General features: G+C 39.2%; 1 protein-coding gene across 3 annotated transcripts in view; it reads left to right on the plus strand.

Annotated features, from left to right (window-relative positions):
- Nucleotides 1–20,059, plus strand: part of PNPLA6 (patatin like domain 6, lysophospholipase) — a 103,067-nt gene extending 83,008 nt beyond the window's left edge. For all 3 annotated transcript variants that reach the window (XM_087957094.1, XM_026679667.2, XM_087957095.1), the window contains 4 exons: nt 1,819–1,935; nt 2,393–2,489; nt 2,776–2,891; nt 16,681–20,059. In XM_087957094.1, coding sequence (XP_087813220.1) covers nt 1,819–1,935; nt 2,393–2,489; nt 2,776–2,891; nt 16,681–16,761 — 411 coding nt within the window. In that variant the 3' untranslated portion in view covers nt 16,762–20,059. The remainder of the gene's footprint in view (nt 1–1,818; nt 1,936–2,392; nt 2,490–2,775; nt 2,892–16,680) is intronic.
- Nucleotides 20,060–20,456: the final 397 nt, after the last annotated feature.

Raw genomic sequence — 20,456 nt, forward strand, 5'->3', positions numbered from 1 at the left:
AAATCCTTTGGATACTATTTCAGTCACTTAAGTGTTTGTAGGAAAAACAAAATAAAATGTATAGGTGCAATTCAGAACTTTCTTTGGAAATATTTCTGTTTTGTCTAACAAAACAAAAAGGGGATGGAAGAAGGTTAATGATAGGCAAATGAGACAATTTGGTACAATGCTAGCAGTTTGGATTCTGTAGATATTTTGTGACTCCCACCCACGTAGCCATTGTAGTACAAATTGTAGTGACAGAACATATTGAGCAGTTGCATAAGTCACAGGGTTTGTGTCATGATGTTTTAATTCTTGTTTCATCACTTGCCTCATCCCCTAGTTGCTTATGCATATTATCCCTGCCATTTATGAGAATATTTATGACATGTTCTATAGCTTTGCCTGCTCTGACATAGATAAATATGTATTATTTTTGGAGTAAGGATAGGATAAATGAAATGTAAATTTAAAAGGAACTCCATTCAATATGCAAGAGTTTATTTCTGAAGGTAATGTTAGCCTATAAGAATGATATTACAAGGTACCCTGACTTGAAAAACACTATAGAGATTTTAGCGTACTCTGAAAAATATAAGTACTGGTTTATATGACTCTATAGAAAAAAATCTAATAAATTATGTGTTTGATCTTTTAGAGTAGTGATAATCAACCTGTGATAACTTTACATGTTACTCCCAGTGCCCCTCACCAGTACTCTGGTGTCCTGTTATCCTGGGAATTACAGTTTAGCAACATATGAATGCCACAGGATTGTAATTCATCTTATATTACTTTATGGTGGTGTTTTATTCAAACTATTAGATTAAAACGGTCATATAAGAATTGGAGAAAGCATACTTTTCTTTTAAAAGCTGAGTTGTTACAGAGGACAGTATCCTGGTCGTGGAACTCTTTGCTAAGTGCACATTCCTAGCATTCCTAAAGTTACTCTTACATCTTGGGCTCTGCTTTTAAGCAGAGAGGAACATTCCTTAGGACTGAAGCAGTGCAGACTCAGCTAGCCGATGGCAGGAACACAGATCTCTGAATGAATCTGTGATTCTGTGAAAAACTCAATCTGCCTGCCTGCTTTGCCTGATTTTGGGTCAAAGTTGCTCTTTTTTTATAAAAAATTCAATATTTATATAACTATAATATTTACATACAAGCCATGCCCAGCCAGTCACATGGCCACCTGCCCGTGCCTTGCCCAGCCCTCCCCGTAACTCCTCGTAGCTGCCTAGGCCTCGCCCTGCCCTCTCCAAGGCTCCCCAGGCCTTGGAAACTGGCAAAAAAACCCAGAAAACCTCAGTCACAAGACTGCGTGCGAAGTTGTAACTGGTCATAAGTGTGTGTGTGTATGTATGGCTGTCAAAACACCAAAAACAGGCCAAGTAGCTCTGGAGGTCAGTCTTAAATTAGAACACTTGCTAAGCAACTGGTCATTAAGCAAGGATCACTTACGTTTGGTTTGCCAATCACATGGCCACCTGTCCGGGCCTCGCCCTGCCCTCCCCAGGCCTTGGAAACTGGCAAAAAACACTTGCTAAGCAACTGACCACTAAGCAAGGACTGGTCATTAAACGAGGACCACTTACATTTGGTTTGCCAGTCGCATGGCCATCTGGCACGCCCACCCCAGTCACATGACCATGTAGCCATGCCCACCCCAGTCACATGACCACCTAGCCACGCCCAGTCAGTAAGCCACTCCCACTCCAGTCACATGACCACCAAGCCACACCCACAAATTAGGCCACGCTTACAGAACCAGTTGTTAAGAAATTTGAATCCCACCCCTGAGAGTGACTTCTCTTTATCCATCTCCTATAGGATGTAGGTTATCAGCATGGAAAAATGGTGTTTGGTGGTTGGTGCCGTGGTGATATAATTGCAAAAATGGTTCAGGATCGACACTCAGCAGACTTTTATGAGAGCAAACGCATGGATGTAAGTATAAAGGGAGAAACTGCCAGAACTTTTCTACTTGTAGCTTCTCCAGCTAATTAGAAAAAAAATATCTGAAGTAATAATAAAGAATCAAAATTCTAGCTATTTCCAAACAACAAAGGTTCGGGAAGTGTGGGTGTTCTTAACTAGGTATCATTTGAAGATGGTTCATGCAATAATGAATAAAAGTTGCTCAGCAATATTGTTTATTGGATCATACCAATCTTTCCTATCCAGAGTGCTCAGTTACAACAGTAACTTACCTGATCTAGGTTTACAGTGTTTCAAATTAAATTTAATGTAGTGAGACCTGATTTTCCAGATTAGTTTGAATGGTACAAGTAAATCAGTTTTCCAAATTAAGATGAATATTCAAATTGAATCAGACTTAAATTGCACAGCCAGGTTGTGGCAAGATAGCTTCAGATAATGTTGGTTATCTCTTTTCATTCCCAAGGTGTTGATGTGTCCTACTGGAGGATTCACAGATCTGGCAGAGATTATCTCTCGCATTGAGCCAGCCAAGAGCTATCTGTCCGAGGGCTATGCCGATGGTGAGTACAGTATCAGTGGTTACTGAGTTCAGTTTAGATGTGGCAGCACTGAGTTCATTCCAACTCATCAAGTGGTCCTGAGATGCCTTTCTGCTAATCCAAAGACCTAATAAGGGTAACTAATTGACTTCTGTGTATATTTGTCCCTGTGCTCCAGAATTAAATGGGAGAAATCCATTTAAACTACTGAATGGCTATTAAGAAAAGAACTGAAGGGTGGTTTCTGTATTTATGAGGAAAAAAATGTTATAAAAGTTTATCAAAGCCTGTTTTTGTCAACAACCAGGAGAAGAGTCAGATTATCTAACTGAGTATGAGGAAGAAGGAATGGATGCTGTACGAGAGGAAGAGGGACAGGAGTTGCTATTTGCTCCTGCTGAACAGAATGCTGTCTTTGAAACAGTAAGTCCCCTCTGAGCTCAAGAGGAGCCTATCCATAGAGGAGTTGGATTGACATGAGAGCCCCTATCTGGCATTCAGCCCTTGAAGATATACCTCCGTTTCCAAGGTCATGAGCAATTCTGCTTCTACATGCAAGCAGAGTGCTTCCCTCCTTGGAATATGAATATGATGTTTGTGCTTTTCTTCTTCTGCCAAGAAAGGACAGTTAGTTTAAAGGCTGAATTCCCACTAACAAGCTGACTTTTCCCTTTGGGCCACTATAGTCTAAAGCAGGGGTCGCCAACCTTTTGGACCTCAGGGACCACCAAACTCAGACTTTTAAATCCTGAGGACCACTAATATGATTTTTTTAAAAAAGATAATCTATTTAATATAAATTATTTTTTTATATTAAAATTAAATTTAATATTAAAAAATTAAATTTATGTGTATATAAATTTTTAAAAAATATAAAAATGCTTATTTAATTATAATAAAAGTGTAAGTGCTTAATCATAACTGTGGGGCAGAGCAAAGGGAAAGGAGGGGCCTCTCTCATCCTTTTGGGGGAAAGATGATTTAATACTGCTGGGATTCAAAAGAACCCACATGGTGCCTGGAGGCTGGGAAGGTCTGGACTGGGAGGAACCGGCTACACCTCAAATGGAGGTGGTCTCCTGTCATCTCATATCTCCCCCCAAGTCAGAGGAAACCTCCCTCTTCTTTGACAGGTGTGGCTGCCTGGAGTTGGGGGAGGGAAGGAGGGCCAGGCTGGAAGTGCCGAGGAAGACAGGCTCCTAATAACCAGGCAACACTTCCCCCCTTCGGCCTCCACATAAGAAGAAGACTCCCCAAGGCTAAGCTCCAGGTTTCTCCCACCGCTTCCCAGCAGAGAAGGGTCCCTCCCTGTGTGGAGGCCGAGTGGGGGGGGTGTCGAGCCCAGAAAAGCTCGAGCTCTTGCCTGCACAAACAGGCTGGTTATTAGGAGCCCATCTTCCTTGGCGCTCTTTTGGTCTGCGCATTTGGTCTCTCCCCCCATGCCAAAGGAAAGCCAGCCGGGCTCCTCCTTCCCTCCTACCCTTCCCCCACTCAATCCTACTTCGGGGCAGAGGAAAGCACACTGGAAACGTGTGTTGGCATTTCCAACACGCCTTTCTCCAGTGCTCGCACGCAATTCTTCGCGTTCCTCCAGGCCTGGCTTGCTGAGGGGGCAGAGCAGCCCTGACGTCTCTGCTGCCCATCCCCCCCAGGAAAAGAAAGCAAGCAGAAACGTAGCTCTCGCTGGGGCAAAAAAACGGAGATCGGAAGGCACAGGCAACAGAAAGCGGCACTTTTCAAAGGCGGCAGCTTCTGTCTTCTCTTGCCTGTGCTTTCCTCGACCTCAGCTCTTTTGCCCCAGTAAGAGCTATGTTTCTGCTCGCTTTTCCTGTGCCTTCCCTGGGCAGCGATGGCTGGGGCCATGGGAGGGGGGGCAGCAGAGCAGAGCACCAAGAGGAACAAGGAAACTGATGCCAACACCCCATTCCAGACCTCTGAACTGGATGGTGAGCGCAGACTTACCCACTCTGCCCCCTCCCACCACCACCAGCTGGTATTTTTCCTGCCCCAGGCCGTCCCTACAGCCCGCGGCCATCGAGGAAGAATCCAGGCCAAAAGAGGCAAGCTGGAAGGTGCAGGAGTGCCACACAAATGCAAGTAGTGCAGCTCTCCTGCACCTTTCAGCGATCTCCATCGTCGCTTCAGCCCACCTGTGCCGCCAGCCCCCTCTTGCTGCAAGAGCACTATTACCTCGTCCTGGCCGGTGAGGGCTGCGCCGCTTTTTGCAGGTTTGTACTCAGCCGAAAGGTGGGGGCCAGCGGGTGGGCAAGCCATGTGAGCAACACAGCCTTGTGTTCCCACATAGCCTGGATTAATTGCTTTGGGGGGGACATTTCTCTGCAGCCCCCCAAAATTTTCTCATGTACCACCCTATTCCAATGGGAAGTCATTTTGCTCTGTCAAAAGAGGAAGAAGTTGGTGAGGCAACTTAAAATTAATTTGCTTGCAAATTGACCGACTATGCTACCCCTAGAGCAGAAGAAAGGTAAAAGTAATGGGATGTAAAATGCATAAATTCTAAACAGTTGCTAATTGTTTATAATATTTTACTCCAGTTTCTTGTCCCACATCCTCTTTCCTTTCACAGCATAGCATGTTATGGGGAGCTTTTGGTTTCTAGAAAACAGTTTATTTATATATTTTCAGGGAGTATTTTCTTGTGAGAAGTATGATTTTCTCATCCTGCTCTGCCATTGGAGTCTTATCAATCTGTAATCAAGGAGATGCCAGCTCCTTCCCTTCCCCCCCCCTTTTTTTAAATGTATGGCACGTGTTAGCCAGGGATCACCAAGGTGGCTGGCTGCCTCTGTGAAAGGAATTTTTTGGGGGGGGTGTTTTCTTTACCTGCGGGATACCTGAATGCCAGTAGGCAATCGGGTGAGGCTCCTTTCTTGTCCCTACACGGTTTATTCGCTCACAGGAATCGAGCTGCCGAATCGGTGCAAAGGTTCAGCGTCTTACCACGTGAGCCTCTGTGGTCCCCTTTCCCTGTGATCTTAAGCTTTCTTGGCAGTTGCAACCTAAAGGATTAGACACCTGGTTACTTGCACATCTCTTCTTCAATATGTTCAATGTTTGGTCTTAAGCATTGAACATATTGAAGAAGAGATGTGCAAGTAACCAGGTGTCTAATCCTGTGGGTTGCAACTGCCAAGAAAGCAATGGGGAAACCCAAGCCTATTACCGTATATGCCGGCGTATAAGACGACCCGGCGTATAAGACGACCCCCAACATTTCCACTCAAAATATAGTTTGTTATATACTCGCCCCCTCTTCCGCACGCCTTCCACTTTTGCACTTTTTTTTTTTTTGAGGCACTTTTTGTCCACCGTGGAAGCGAATCCCGTGAAGCCGAAAGGAGCAGCCAGCCTTCTCCCAGCTCCCAAGGAAACGAGGCTCGCACCGCCCGGGCTCCGCTGAGGTATCCGGCTGGGGCTGTCAGAAGTTGTTACCGCTGGCGCGGCTCGCGCGGCTCCAGTCCCGCGTTGCCTCGGGAAGGGAAAGGCAAAAGGAAGAGCCGGGCGCACTTTGCAATGGCAGCAGCGGCTCCTGGTTTTGCCTTTCCCTTCCCGAGGCAACGCGGGACTGGAGCCGCGCGGAGCCGCGCCAGCGGTAACAACTCCTGACAGCCCCAGCCGGATACCTCAGCGGAGCTCGGGCGGTGCGAGCCTCATTTCCTTGGGAGCTGGGAGAAGGCTGGCTGCTCCTTTCGGCTTCACGGGATTCGCTTCCACGGTGCGCAAAGTGCCTCAGCCGCGGGCAGCCGCAGTGCTTCCCAATTACTATTTGCCGGCGTATAAGACGACCCGGCATATAAGACGACCCCCCCAATTGGAGGCATGTTTTTCAGGGCAAAAAAGTCGTCTTATACGCCGGCAAATACGGTATGTGGCAATAAGAGAATCAACCTTTTTGGATGGAATCACATAACATGCTGCAGTATATCCGTGCTACTGATAGCATATTAAGCTTTGTTCATGACTTGTTTCTCTTTTCTGTTGCAAATCAAATTTGCTAAGTTTATAGTTCCATATATTTTCTGAATTCAGAAAATGAAGCTATCTAGTTACCAGATGGAAGATTGCTGCATGAGTCTAGCCATTTCCTTAATATGGGCTGGCAGTGTCTTTAAGTGTGTTGCCCTTCCCTTAGCTCCAATAAGCTAGAGGGTTTCCTTTTGTATATAAAAAGCAATAAAGAGGTTTTCCTTTTGTACAATAAAAAACAGTCCCCCAGCCAGTTCCTGATCCTGCCGCCTCTGATAAGCACACTGAGCTGCCAACACACTGAGCTGCCAACTATAGCATGTTGTGTCCTTTGCTCATTGTCTTTTTCCCCCCATTTTTTTTAATTTTTAACAACAAACATAGACAAACACAAACCAACAAATAAAACTTCCTTTCAGTTGTACAGTGTGTCGGTTGGTACATATTTCTTGTGCACAATATCAATAGTCTTTCCCTCTTAAATTTAAATTTATATTCATATTATATTAATCAACTTTCCATGTCATATTATATTATTATACATCATCATTAGACTTTAATTGCAAATTCACATAATTCTTTTCGAGCAAACTTCAGTTTTTACAATTTCTAATTCATATTATAATTCCTTCTGTAATCAGTTATAACATATCATTACTGTTGTATTATGTTTACTATTGTATTATATTTATATTATACTATATTTCATTTTCCTACTTTTCTTTCTAACCATTGATAAAATAAATCCCATATTTTATAATATTATTTTTCTTCTTGCTCTCTAATTGCCAATGTCAATCTTCTCATCTCTGCACATTCCATTATTTTCTTTATCACTACCTCTTTTATCGGAATTTTTTCGTTTTTCCAGTTTTGAGCAAATACAATTCTAGCTGCTGTCAAAACACTAACAATCAAATATATCAATTTTCTACTGTTTCCTTCAGGTAAGATACCCAATAAAAATATCTCTGGTTTCGCGTCTATATGCTGTTTTGTCATTTTTTTCCAACCATGTATGAATTTTAGTCCAGTATCTTTTGGCTTCCACAGACGTTCACCATATATGCAGGGGTGGGATGCTACCAGTCCGGCCCAGTTCTATAGAACCGGTAGCTGCGAAGAGCAGCTGACACTGAACCAGTTCAGTGTTTGGCCCACCCACCTGCCCGGGCTCCAGGCTGTCCTTTATTCCCTACTTTTCCCTCCTCGGCTGCTTTGAGCAGCACATCTGAGGTTGAAAAACCAGGAAACGAGGATTTTCAAATGCCGAGCACCTATGGGCAGCACTTGTCAGCTGTCCAGGCGGCACAGCTGATGATTTCTTGCAAACGCTGCACACCCTCGTAGTTTGGAGAACCGGCAAATCGCTCCACTGGCTGGCCCCGCCTCTCCCTGCCCAATCACTCCTTACCTGGCATGAGAGCCATCCAACTTGCCTGGTTTGGTGTTGCTATTTTTCCTTTTTTTTTTTCCAACCACCAGCTGTTCTGCTCTGTTGGGAGATTTAGATTAGCTAGAAAGCAGGAAATCCTTGGATTTCTTGCTTTCTAGCTAATCTAAAAACAGCTGAATCTTCCTTAGGACTGAAACTTCTACTTCTCAGTGCAGTAAGACTCAGGTAGCCAATTGGAGACGGATAGATCTCTAAGCAATTCTGTGAGCAACTCAATCTGCCTGCCTGCTTTGCCTGCTTTTGGGTAAAAATTGGGTCTTTTTTAATAAAAAAATAAATATTTACATAAATATAATATTTACATACAAGCCATGCCCACCCAATCACATGACCACCAAGCCACACCCACTAATCAGGCCACACCCACAGAACCGGTTGTTAAGAAATTTGAATCCCACCCCTGCTCATATGGTAATATGATCCAGGTATCTGATGACATTTCCAACATTTCGCCAATTTATCCTTGAACATCCTTGCTATTCTTGCTGGGGTAAATGCCACCTGTAAAACATCTTATACAAATTATCTTTTTATGCTGTCGACATTGTTAGTTTATAGTTTCAAGACCATAATTTCTGCCATTTTTCTAATTCTATCCCATATCCAAAAATTTTCCCCCAAGCAATCATTGTTTCTTTAACTTGTTCTTCTAATTTCACTCCAAGTCAGTAACCATATAATTTTTTAATCATCCTCTCATTAGTACCTGCTAAGATTCCATCTAATTCAGTAAGTTCATTTTAAAAACCCTTCTGTCTTACTATTTTTATCATATCTAGAATGTATTTGCACATATGAGAACCAATTCATCTTTATCTCTTGCCCTTCTTTGTTTTGAGTTCACCCCTTTCATTTAATACATCGCTACATCTAATTATGTGTTTCATTTTAAAAATGAGTAGATATGCAAATGCCTCTATAGTTGACAACCAGACTGGTATTTTCATATAATGTTGCCTTATTTTCTCCCATATTGTCAATAATGTATCTCGAATATAGTGTCTTCTAAAATACCCATGTGTTTTACTTTCCTTATACCATAAGAATGCATGCTACCCCAATAGCAAACCATGACCTTCCAATGTTAACAATCTAATATTTCTCAAAACAATCCATTCTTTCACCCACATCAATGTTACCACCTGGTAGTATAATTCCCAATTGGGTAGTCCAAAGTCTCCTCTTATTCTAGTGTCCTGTAGCAATTTTAATTTAATTCTTGGTTTCTTTCCCTGCCATATATACAGTATTTCAACATTGTTTTGTTTAAGTCCTCAAAGGATTCTTTTCCGAGTTTAATTGGAATTGTCTGAAACAAATATAATATCCTTGGTAATGTATTCATTTTAATTGTAGATATTCTCCCTATTAGAGATAGTTGTAAATTTTCCCATTTTTTCAAGTCTGTCACAATCTGTTGTTTAAGTTTATAGTAGTTATCTTCCTTTAGTGTTCCACATCTTGGTGTTAGTTGTATTCCTAAATATTTTACTTTATTTGTGATCTGTATATTCAATCTCTCTGTCAGTTCTTTCTTTTGCTTTTCAATCATACTCTTGACCAAAAACTTAGTTTTATCTTTATTTATTTTCAATCCTGCCACCTGTCCATATTGTTCAGTCTTTTCTATCAATTTAGGCGTTGTTTCCAATGGTTCCTCCAATATGAAGACCAGATCATCTGCAAATGCTTGCAATTTATATTCCTCCTTTTTTATTTTCATTCCCTTTATTTCACTATTATCTCTAATATTTCTATTTAGCACCTCCAAAGTCAATACAAACAACAGTGACAACAGAGGACATCCTTCTCTAGTTCCTTTCTTTATGTTGATATTATCCATCAGATCTCCATTTATCATTACTTTAGCAGATTGCTTATGGTATATTGCCTTGATTGCTTTAATAAATCTTTCTCCAAAGCCCATCTGTTCCATTTGTAATATCATAAACTTCCAGTTTACATTATCAAAGGCTTTTTGTGCATCTAAAAATACCAAGGCCATTTGCTTCTCTGGGTGTGTTTCATAACATTCCAATGTATTCAAAATTATTCTCATATTAATTTGCCTCTTAGGCAGAAATCCATTTTGATCGGCATGTATAAAATTGTTCAAATATCTTTTAAGTCTTTCTGCCATTATTGAGGCAAAAATTAAGCTGCATTTAGCAGGGATATTGGTCTGTAATAGGTCAGCATCCTCTTTTGATATAAGAGTAATATAAGCCTCTGTCCATGAATTAAGTATTTTAGTTTTTGACAAAACCTCATTCATCACTTCAAGCATTGAAATACTTAAAAGATTCCTGTAAAGTCTTGTAAAATTCTGTGAGTAGCCCATCTATTTAACGCCTCTGTCAATTCTATCATTGTTATTTTCCCTTCTAACATTATTTTAATGTCCTCAGGTATTTGGGGTAGCTCTGCTTTTTGTAAATATTGTTTAAATTTTTCTTCTTCAATGTTCTCTTGATTATATAATTTGTCATAGTACTTATATACTATCTCTTTCTTTTCTTTGTTTCCATTACAAACCATTCCTTGATCATCTATTAATTGTATTATCTTTTTCATTTCTCTCTTCTTTTTCAATTTATATGCCAGCCACCTGCCTGGTTTGTTTGTATTTTCAAAGAAGTTCTGTTTAGCACTCCTAATTTTTTGAGCTAGTTCCTCTTTTTCCATCATCCCCATTTTATGTTTAACTATTTCCATTTGACTTTAAACATTCTTTTTTTGTGGATATTTTTGTAGTTCTTTCTCGAGTTTCTTCCAACATTTGTTGTGTTCATCTTTTTTTCATATTTCTTCTTCTCATGTAATCTAAAATCAGACCTCTGGCATAGGCCTTTATGGTATCCCATAAGTTTTGTAATGAAGTTTCCTCCTTGTTATTTACTTTTTTTTAAAAAGCCAGTTCTTTTTCCATCTTTTGTGTAAATTCTTTTTCTTTCAATATTGTATTATTCAAAGTCCACCTTGATCTTTTCCTTTGTCCCTGCCACTTGACCCATATTGGATTATGGTCCCCCCAAGTACTTGTTTCTATATTTATTTTTTATATATTAGAGATTAATTCCATTGACATCCAGATCATATTTATTCTTGACCAAGATTGGAGTAGAATGCATATTATCAATTCTTATCATTCATTTCTCTCCAAACATCTCTAATGCTTAATTCCTTTACCATTTTGAAGAAGGATTTCGGAAGTATCTGCTTTTTTTTTAACTTTCTGTGTTGTATAGTCCAATTTTGTATCCACTATCACATTAAAATCTCCCATAATGCATATATTATCATAGTCCAATTCTATTATTTTCTTATGCAATTTTCTATCAAATTTTTCTTGCTTTTCATTGGGAGCATAAATTGCTACTAGGAGCATCTTTATATTATTATCAATTATTTCCACCATTAATATTCTTCCTTCTTCTTCTGTAAAGATTAATTCAGCTTTAATTGTGTTCTTAATATATAAAACAATTCTTTTTTGTTGCACCAATGATGTAAATAAATTCCCAATTTTAGGATATTTCAATACTTGAACATGTCATTTTTTTATATGAACTTTTTGCAAGCAGATTATATCTCATTTTAATTTTTCTAGTTTGTGGAATGTTTTTTTCCTTTTGATGGCCGAATTAATCCATCTATATTTATTGTAATCAATTTCTTTTTTTCCATTGTTTATACTTTATATGTAGGGTTTATTGCTCTCATGGTTCTTTGCTGTCTTACTTCTTTGAATTCCACCCTTCCACCTACTGCTCCCTCTTCACATGTCTTTTCATCTCGTATTTCCTTGTCTTTTGCTTCAACTATCTCCTCTTGGGGTTTAACTATTTCCTCCTTTCGCATTCTGTCATGCCCCTGGTGGAGACTGACTCTGAGGAAGAGGAGGAACAGCCAACAGGGAGTGGGAGTGTGGCTCCAGAGGTGGTGGAAGAGGCTGGGGAAAGGCAGAGGCTGGCTGAGCAGTCAGAAGAGGATCCAGGCCCATCCCCGATCCATCCAAGCTCACGCAGGGAGGAGAGGATCAGGGAAAAGCAAGGTCTACTCAAGAGGAGATTACCCTGGGGGACTTCCGGTTTGAGCCTCTTCGCGGACAGACTGAAACCGTGATCGTGCGTGGTTTCGATCTGTGCTCGCCGCTGGAGTGCCCCGAGCCAGCTAAGCCACCCCATAGAGGTGGTGAAGAGGGGGGAGACTGCCAGCAGGGTTGAGGAGAGCCGCATCTCTCCTCAGCTGGCCATTACTCCCTTTCCCGAAGGCGGTTGCAGCGGTGGTAAAAAATGGCCACCTCAAAGAAGAACTTGACCAGAAAAGAACGTGCAGGAGGAAGATAAGAAGAAAAAGTTTTGGTTGACTGGGTTAAATTGCAAAAGCAACAACTAAGGTACCCTGGAATTTAAACTAAAAAAAAAGTAACATTGTTCCCAAAGAAGATTCTGAAGCAGCGAAGGAGAGAGAAAAGGGAAAGGATTTGGTTTTTCTTCTCTCCTTTTCTCTATACTGACAGCTAAGAGTTCTAAATAAGAAATTGGGGGGGGGGGGAAATCCACTTTGACATCAATAGGCATTTAAGCTGAAAATAAAATGTCAAAGGGATAATAAAGATTTCTGGATACTTAAAACCTTTTAAAAGCAGGAAAGGAGAGAAAAAGAATAAAAGGGCAGGATCTGGAAAAAAGGGTGGAGACTGCCTGGAATTAAAAGGATTTTACAGTAAAACTTCAACAAGACTTCTAAAAGATACATTTTAACTGAAACTTGGCTACAAAATAGTAGAACTCCAGGAAGAGAAAGTGAAAAAAAGAAGCATGAAGAAACAGCTTGGGAGTATTTGGATTATTTGGTGATCTCTGGATTTTTGGTTATTGCATTTGAATGACTAAAATCAATCAGGTGGCTGTTTAAAAGTGTTTTAAAATGGCACTACTTTTAGATGAATTGAAAATGGAACTTAAAAAGTACAAAGAAGATGCACAAGAAGGGAGAGGTTCTTTTGGCTTTGTATTTCAATTCTTAGAAATGGAGATCTCGAACTATGAGAAACAACAAGAAATGCCTGCAGAACAAGAAGACTGGGACAAAGAAAAAGCCATCTTTAATGAACAAGTAATTTTATGTAGGGGAAAAAAGGAAAGGGGGGAAAGAGAATGAAAAATTTAAGATTTGAAAAAACAACCAACAAAAGGAATAATAACTTGAAAAATAAGTATAATATTAGAAAGCAACAGAAGTGAGGAATACAGAAGAGAGAATTAGAACTAGAGAGACAAGGGGGTAAAAAGTGGAGGGAGAAGAAGAGAGGGAAGAAGGAAAGGAAAAGAAGTTATAAAGGACAGAAACAAGATATGGAGAAACGGCCTATTTAGAGATAATGGGTGAAAATTTAATTGAAAAGGATTCTGCAAAGGTACATAAGATAATATTGTTATATTAGAAATAGAACTAATTTTAGAAAATATTAAACAATATATGATTAAAATGATGGATAAAATAATTATTGTAATCTAGTGAAATGTTTGTTAATAAATAAATGAAATAAAATGAATGAGAGAATTGAATTAGGAAAGGATGGGAACACTTTAATTATTTAATGTTTTATAAAATATAAGGGAAGAGAAATAGGGGAAAAAAATTAATTATGGAAAACTTATAAGTGTTCCCAAGGAAGTATGATATTTAATTTAAAAGTAGTGTTAAAGATGTTAATACTTTAATGAATATTAATGATAGAATTGAATTGGAATGGAATGAGTTTTTTAATTACATATATTTATAATCACTTTTTAGGAATAAAGTGTGTATTTTAAGAATGTACCAAACAGAATTCGATTGGAAGTTATGTATTATATTGAATGTTATAACCTCAAGGTTATAAAGCTTAAATAAGAGTTGAATGAATAAAATTAAAAGATATAAAGGTGTCATACTCCAATTAGTAACAACAGGAGAAAATTTGTTTAATGAGAAAAGAAAATATGAAATTGAAACAGGACAGACAAAAATATAAATATAATGATTTGAATTGATATGAGATAATTAAAATAAAATTGAGAAAATTAAGAGAGGAGAAAAACTATGTAGAAAATGTAAAACAGTAATAAGATATGGAATAGAACATAAAAGTGAGCATGAAATTGAGTTTGTGTCTGTATGAAGAAGTGTAACCGGGGACCATGCTGTTTTCAAAAAAAGATGTTTTATTTGTATTATGGGTTTTTTTGTGAAAACCCAAATATTTTTTTTTAAAAAAAAGAGATTACCATGATCCTTCTCATGGCTTGCAGGTGGGAGTTATGTATATAAGTTTGTAACTGCGCAGTTAGAATTTGCAGGAGTCAATTTTATTGTTCACCTTGAAAGAGGTTTATCTGTGCTGGCGTTCTTCCCATGGACTCTCCTCAATTATTTTCCTGAAGTTTATGATTAATTATCTTGGCTTGCTTCGGAACTCTCATCAATGCGATTTGTTTTGGTTTTCTGTTTGCCTCATTAGTTACTTTTGTGACTTTAAACTGTGCCAAATAAAACAGTGAAGTTAAGTTGAAGGCCTTACCGGACTTTAATATATGTTTTGGGTTTGGGGTTATTTTGAGAGACTACAGGTCATCACACATTCTCTCTTCTTTTACTCTAAAATATTCTCCATAAAATAATTCTGCTTTCTCTAATGAATCCAATCTGTGTCTTTGCTCTTGCCAAGTAACTATGAGACCTTCTGGAATCAACCATCTGTAGTTCTCTCCCTTCTTAATTAAAATTTTTGTCAAAAATTGGTGTTCTCTTCCCATTTCTCTCACTTTTCTTGGTACTTGTTTTAGGACCATAATCTCCTTTCCTTTGTATTTCAATGGGTCATCTCTTGCACTTTGTAATATTTGTGTTTCGATTGCTTTCTTGGTAAGTCTTACATGGACTTCTCTAGGTAATTTATTTCTCATTGCATATCTTGTAAAAACTCGGAATACTTCGTCTATTCTATCCATCATTTTCTCTTTGGATATCTTCAAGGCACCTGCCAGCATTTCTATCATTATTTCTGCAAGTTTTTCTCCCTTCTCTTCCTTGATATTTTGAAATCTAAGATAAAAATCTGCCCAGTCCATCTTCCAGGCCAACATTCCACTTCCTTTGTACTGTTCAACAGTCTACTGTCAATTTCTCCAATTTTTTTTTGTCTCTCTGATCACCTTTTTCTTCTATCTTTTGAAATCTTTCTTCATTTTTCATCATCATTTGTTGTATATTCTCTATTTTCTCATCCGTTTTCTCTGTTCTCTATTCTTTGTATTGCTTGCGTTATCATTTGTAGTGTGACCTCATTCTTTTTCTCCTTCTCCCTCTCTTTTTCCTGCTGCAACATGGTGTGTATTGACCGCTGACCACTGAGTGGAGAGGAGGATGTAGGAATTGATGAGCCATAGCAGTTGTTTTCCTCATTTCCAATTAATTGCAGATCTGAACAATAAGTAACAACTTATAACACCAAAAAACAATCTTCAGGTTCTTCTTTACCTTAATCCAATTATAAAGGGAAAAAGAAATCAAAAAGAATAAAAATGAAGATGAAAATTGTGAGAAAAAAACCCAATTCCATAAAAACATATAAAAAACAGGAAAAAGAATAAAAAATATTTAAAAATATAAAAGTAACCCACCAATAGTATTAAAAAGAGAACAAGAAAACCAAATAAAAAGTAAAAAGTAAAAATTATATTCCAACAGTTCTAGACTCTCATTAGGCATGAAAACCAGCTGGTTGAGTTTGGGTCACCCACTGTCTCTCATCCAAACTCCCCTTAACCCTAAGCTTTTCACAGAGTGGTTGTTGTAGGGAAAATTGGAGTTTATATGCCACCTAACATACACAAAAATAAAGGCAGGATAAAAATAAAGAAAATTAGAAGGCAGGATAAAATAACAAAAAAATAAAGGCAAGATAAAAACAAACAAATGAAAAAGAAATAAATGTGAGGTTATTCTTACCAAGGAATTTTTGCTTTGATAGAAACAGGTTTTTGAAAGTTGCTAAAATGTGCCTTTCCTTTGTTTAAAACAGTGGTCTGCAGGGGGGCAGAGGGGGAGGAGGAATGGTTTTATGTGCATGTGTGCTGCTTGCACAAATGCACACATGAGTTCATGGACCTGGGGTTGGCGGGCCCTGGTCTAAAATACAGCCTCCCATCCACTTTTGATATGAAAAGAGCTTGCCTCTGCCCTGTTGTTTGATGCCTCACACAGCTGAGAATTGAATAAAGTTCCTTATCGTAAAGTTTTCTTTTGGTATGGTGAAATAGAGACCTCTGGGTCAGTCTTATCTAGGATGGGTAAGCAAAATCTGTTTTCACTTGCACCATGCTTTAAGGAAACATTTCAGGGTTATTTTATGTTCTTTCAAGGGAGGGGATCTTCCTGAGAGTTAACTCTTAAGATTTTTTTAAATTATATTTTTCTGGCCTTTCCTGAACTGGGGGAAAAAATTGATACAGTGTGAATTCACCAAATCCAAAAGAAACCCCATAAGTGCCAGGTGTTACATGACACTAGCATACCTATTATGTTGGCACTGTGTTTGTCATTCCAGTGACTTGAGAGGAATCTTACTAAATCCTATGTCCCCTGCACTGGTAGATCACTTTTTTTTAGCATTGGTCCTGAATTTTATACAAGGATCTGACCTAAGCAGTTAACTTTGTGGTGGCAATTCTCCACTGATGGTGGTATCTGATTCACAGCAGTGTTTTGTTTTTCTTACAGGATGAAGAAAAAAGGCTGCGTCATCGCCAGGGAATCTCCCAAGCACCTCCTACCCAATTAGCAACTTCCAAAGGTCCTTAAGGCTGAGTCTGTATAACCAAATCTTGGACTTATCAAGACGTGTTGTACAGCACCCCCAAATTACATCTGTAACAAGTTTTACTATCTGGCAGGCATAGTCAAGAAACTTGTGGATGCTTTTAGCACCAGCTGCTATCTTAGAAGATCTTACAGAAGACCTGCTGGAACTGTTCCTCCTGCCACAAACTGTAAAGCATTGTATAATGGATGTGACACAGTATTATCTGCCTGTGACAGTGTCCAGTTCTGGCTGTGCAAAAGGGCTGGCCCTCAAGCAGATCTGGAATTAACTGACTGGCTATAACGCAGGGACATGAGATTGAGAGATAGTGGCTAATCCTTTCCCTTTAGGTTGCTGTGACATGAAAGAACCCTGAGAAGCTGCAAAGGAGAACAGAAAAGCACTTTACTAAATACTGCACAGGAGATGATAAATAACAGCAGTGCCTGAAAAGAACAGATCAGACTCCTGTCTTTTCCTGGTGCCTGATTTTGTCCGTTTAGCCACACCAAAGGAGTAGGATGTGTTATGACGTATTTTCCTTCTGTTCCTCACGCTTTTCTACTTCAAAACTAGCAGTTATTTCAATCCTTCATTGAAAGAAGTACAGACATTTGTACAGTTTGTGCATTGACTAATTTAATCCTGCTTCAAGCTCAGCACCAGCACATCTTCGCATTCCTAGCCATCCAGAGGGGTTAAGATATGGAGTACACTAACTCTTTTATGTTTGTTTTTTTAAATGAAACAAATGAAATGATACCAGGCTCATGGTTGGTGATCTCTACTGTATGGCAAATTCTTGCAGCTTTGGCAATGACAAGTGATTGCTGGAGGAGGGGGAGAGATACTTTCCAGAGTTTACAGATTAACAGAGTTAGAAGGTACCTTGTAGATCACCTAGGCCAACCCCCCTGCCCAAGCAGGAGACCCTACACCATTTCTGACAGATGACAGATGAAATTTTCTTCTTGAAAGTTTCCAGTGATAAAGCTCCCACGACTTCTGAAGGCAAGCTGTTCCATTGGTTAATTGCTCTCACTGTCAGAAAATTTCTCCATATTTCCAGGTTGAATATCTCCTTGTTCAGTTTCCATCCATTATTCCTTGTCTAGCCTTCAGGTGCTTTGGAAAATAGCTTGACCCACTCCCTTCTCTGGCAGCCCCTCAAATATTGGAAGGCTGCTATCATGTCTCCCCTGGTTCCTCTCTTCACTAGACTAATCATGCCAACTTCCTGCAACTGTTCATGTTTTAGCCTCCAGTCCCCTAATCATCCTAGTTGCTCTTCTCTGCACTTTTTCTAGAGTCTCAACATCTTTTTTATAATGTAGTGACAAAAACTGGATGTGGTATTCTAGGTGTGGTCTTACTAAGGCTTTATAGAGTGGTATTTGTACCTCACTTGATCTTGATCAATCTAGATCTTGAGCCTATCATCTAGGGCAGGGGTGTCAAACTCGCGTTGTCATGGCAGCATCATGGGATGTATAGGGACTTTTTTCCCCTTCACTAAACCGGGTGTGGGTTTGGCCAGCACGTGATGCGTGTTGCCTGTGGGCCACAAGTTTGACAGCCCTGATCTAGGGTGTTGGCTATTCCTGCCATCCGCAAATTTGGTAGGTTCCCCTTCTATTCCCTCGTCTAAGTTATTTATGAAGATATTGAAGAGTACTGGACCTAAGGCGGAACCTTGTGGTACCCCACTGCTGACTTCCCTCCATGTAGACATAGTACTATTAAGGACTACTCGTTGAGTACAGTTTGTCAGCCAGTTACAAATCCATCTGATGGTGATGCTATCTATCCCACTTTTTTCTAGTTTACTAAGTAGGTTGTGGTCTACTTTGTCAAATGCTTGCTGAAATCTAGGTATATTGTATCCACAGTCTTTCGTTCTTTTTGTCTTTCAATTTCTTTGTGCAGCCATGCTGGTTTCTTCTTGGATTTCTTGTTTTTCTTTTTCAGTGGTATTGTGCTGGTCTGAGCTTTTATGATCATATTTTTCAGAGTTTCCCAAGCTTCTTGAGTTGTTTTCCCCTTTAGGATTTTCATCCAAGGAATCTTTCCCAAGTTCTCTCTGAGTTTGTTAAAATCAGCTCTTTTAAAATTTAGGACCCTGGTATCATTATGTTCTATTGCTTATGTTTGCATTATGTTAAATTTTAATATGACATGGTCACTTTCACCCAAGGTTCCTGCAATTTCAACTCCCTCTATCACTTCTTCTCTGTTTCTAAGAATTAAGTCCACTATGGCTGTCCCTCTAGTTCCCTCCTTTTGAACAACAAAGTTGTCAGCTAAGTTGATCAGGAACCTATTCGATTTCTCACTTGGTGTGGAATTAGTCTTCCAATTGATGTCAGGGTAATTGAAGTCCCCCATTACTATTGTAGTGTGTTTCCTGCATATGTTTGTTAGTTGGTTGGCAAAAAATGCATCTATTTTTTTCTGCTTCATTGGGTCGCCTATAGTATATACCTATGGCAATGTCATTCCTTTTCTTTTTATATTGACCCATATGCATTATAGGAGGTTTTCGTTTTTGGTTTCATGTATTTCTGTAACAGAGGTCCTTTACATACAGTACAACTCCACCTCCTCTTTTTGGGGGTCTGGTTTTTTTTTTAACAGTTTGTATCCTTCTTTTAAACAGGGTACAATTTTTTGCATTTCTGTCTTAGAGTCAAGAGACCCAACCAAGGCCCCAGTATGTACACAGCTAAATCTACTCCAAGAGTATCCTGCTGGACTAGTCCTCTTCAACATCCTTTCCAACTTAATAGGCCATAAGAGTAAATATCAAAAGACATTTTAAAATTAAGCCAAATTTTTAAAGGCACTACAAGCTTTGAAATACAGGTAATGTGCTAATCTAAAGCACATTAATTAAGCATGTGTTGTACAGGATAACCCCCGAGAAAGAAGCCTCTTGGGTTGTCACAAAAGACCTTGCCTATACAACAGCTTTGATTATGCCTTACAGATCTGCAAAGTGGAATGAGCTTGGGATATTTCTAAAATGTGGGTAGGGAGATATGCAGAGATTAGAAGTTCTGAATGTTGTACTCTTACTCACACAAACTGTCTGAGGCTGGCTTGATTTATGTATATACTTACTTGTACTTATTGTTTGCTTATTAGATTTATAAGGTCATCCAACTCAAGTAGTGAGATTTGGGGTGGCATACAGAAAAAAAAACCAAAATAACAGATAAAACACGCATTATTATAAATTATGTGCGTATGTGTATAAATGTACATGTATATATAAAATAATGACTAGCATAATATTAATCATTTCCAGTGGATGATCTTTTTTTCTCCATGTGTTCATCCTCCACCTGCTTTGGGAGATACTGACTTGCATTGTGAGATCCTCCCAGACAGAAAGTGAAGAGGAAGCTGCTCCTCAAGTAATTGATCCCTTCCATGAGCTTACTAAGACAACATCCACTTACAGCCTCTTGAATGGTTGTAGGCAAGTACTGAGTACTAAGCAAAGAACATTGGTGCATGTTATGGGTGAAGCAAAAGCAGTTCCACATTTGGGTGGAAAGAGATTGCTTTGCCACTTCTTTGGCTGCTGAAAAGGCTGCATAGGCATACTCAGAGAGCTTGCTCAAGATGCATAGGAGGGGATGTTAATCAAGTTCACCATTGCAATAGATGAGGAGGAGAAATGTCTGTCCAC

The sequence above is a fragment of the Notechis scutatus genome, chromosome 2 (assembly GCF_049901735.1).
Source record: "Notechis scutatus isolate UNSWTSFEM ecotype Mainland chromosome 2, rNotScu1.2, whole genome shotgun sequence".
NCBI lineage: Eukaryota > Metazoa > Chordata > Lepidosauria > Squamata > Elapidae > Notechis > Notechis scutatus.